Here is an 801-nt window from a genome sequence, read left to right on the forward strand (position 1 = left end):
CATCTTTTTTCACATTAATAAAAAGAAACCAGCAACAAGAATTGACTCAACATAAAAATGTAAGCTATCGCTGGCCTCATTAATCAATATCTAATTATGGCTGTGTTTTCAAAGCATAAAAAACAGGCTATTCAATTTGCATATTTTGCATGATATTCGACTTCAAATGAATCATCCATTTTTATATTTATCAAATATTTATCACACTTCACAAACAATGCCTTTATGGTTCAAGCTGCTTCCAAAACAATAGAATGGCTTGTCGACAGATATACACTTCCTCATCTAAACTCTCTCAGTGAAGCAGTCAATCAATAACAAAAATCAATCATTTCCCTCGAAAAGATCTTCTTCAGCTGGATTTTGTCCATCGAATTCTTGAAAACCAACAATTACATATACGGGACCGGCATAGAAATCAGACTTCGTTCCAACTTTATAGTTTACTCCAGTCATCGATGATTCATCAAGTAAACGTAGCGTACTTAGCGGAATGTCTGGGAATGTATTACTGCAAAAAAAAAAAAAAAATAGATATTAACTGCCAACTGTTAAAGATTATATAGACGTATTCAAATACGGAAATTTAATAACCATTAGAATGCCACGTCAATTATATGATGAATTTACGTTTTATGTTATCCTCTGAGTCAGAAATTCGAATTCATTTAGCGTATTTGCGTGCATAATACTATTATTACTACTAGCACGTTTACTCTCACTGAATAGTATAATAACATTGGGAGGAGGTGCGGGATTGATTACGCTAATATTCATCCATAGATTGTTTAACAGAATCCT

At 32.7% G+C, this 801-nt stretch overlaps 1 protein-coding gene across 1 annotated transcript; it reads right to left on the bottom strand.

Moving 5' to 3' along the window:
• Positions 1–324: 324 nt before the first annotated feature.
• On the bottom strand, positions 325–511 carry LOAG_19105 (hypothetical protein; the record flags this gene model as incomplete). The annotated part of the gene is made up of 1 exon (XM_020451759.1): positions 325–511. A coding segment is annotated over one exon (187 nt), but the record flags the coding sequence as incomplete, so codon positions are not given.
• Positions 512–801: the final 290 nt, after the last annotated feature.

This window comes from Loa loa (assembly GCF_000183805.2).
Source record: "Loa loa unplaced genomic scaffold supercont3.1620, whole genome shotgun sequence".
In the NCBI taxonomy this organism is placed as follows: domain Eukaryota; kingdom Metazoa; phylum Nematoda; class Chromadorea; order Rhabditida; family Onchocercidae; genus Loa; species Loa loa.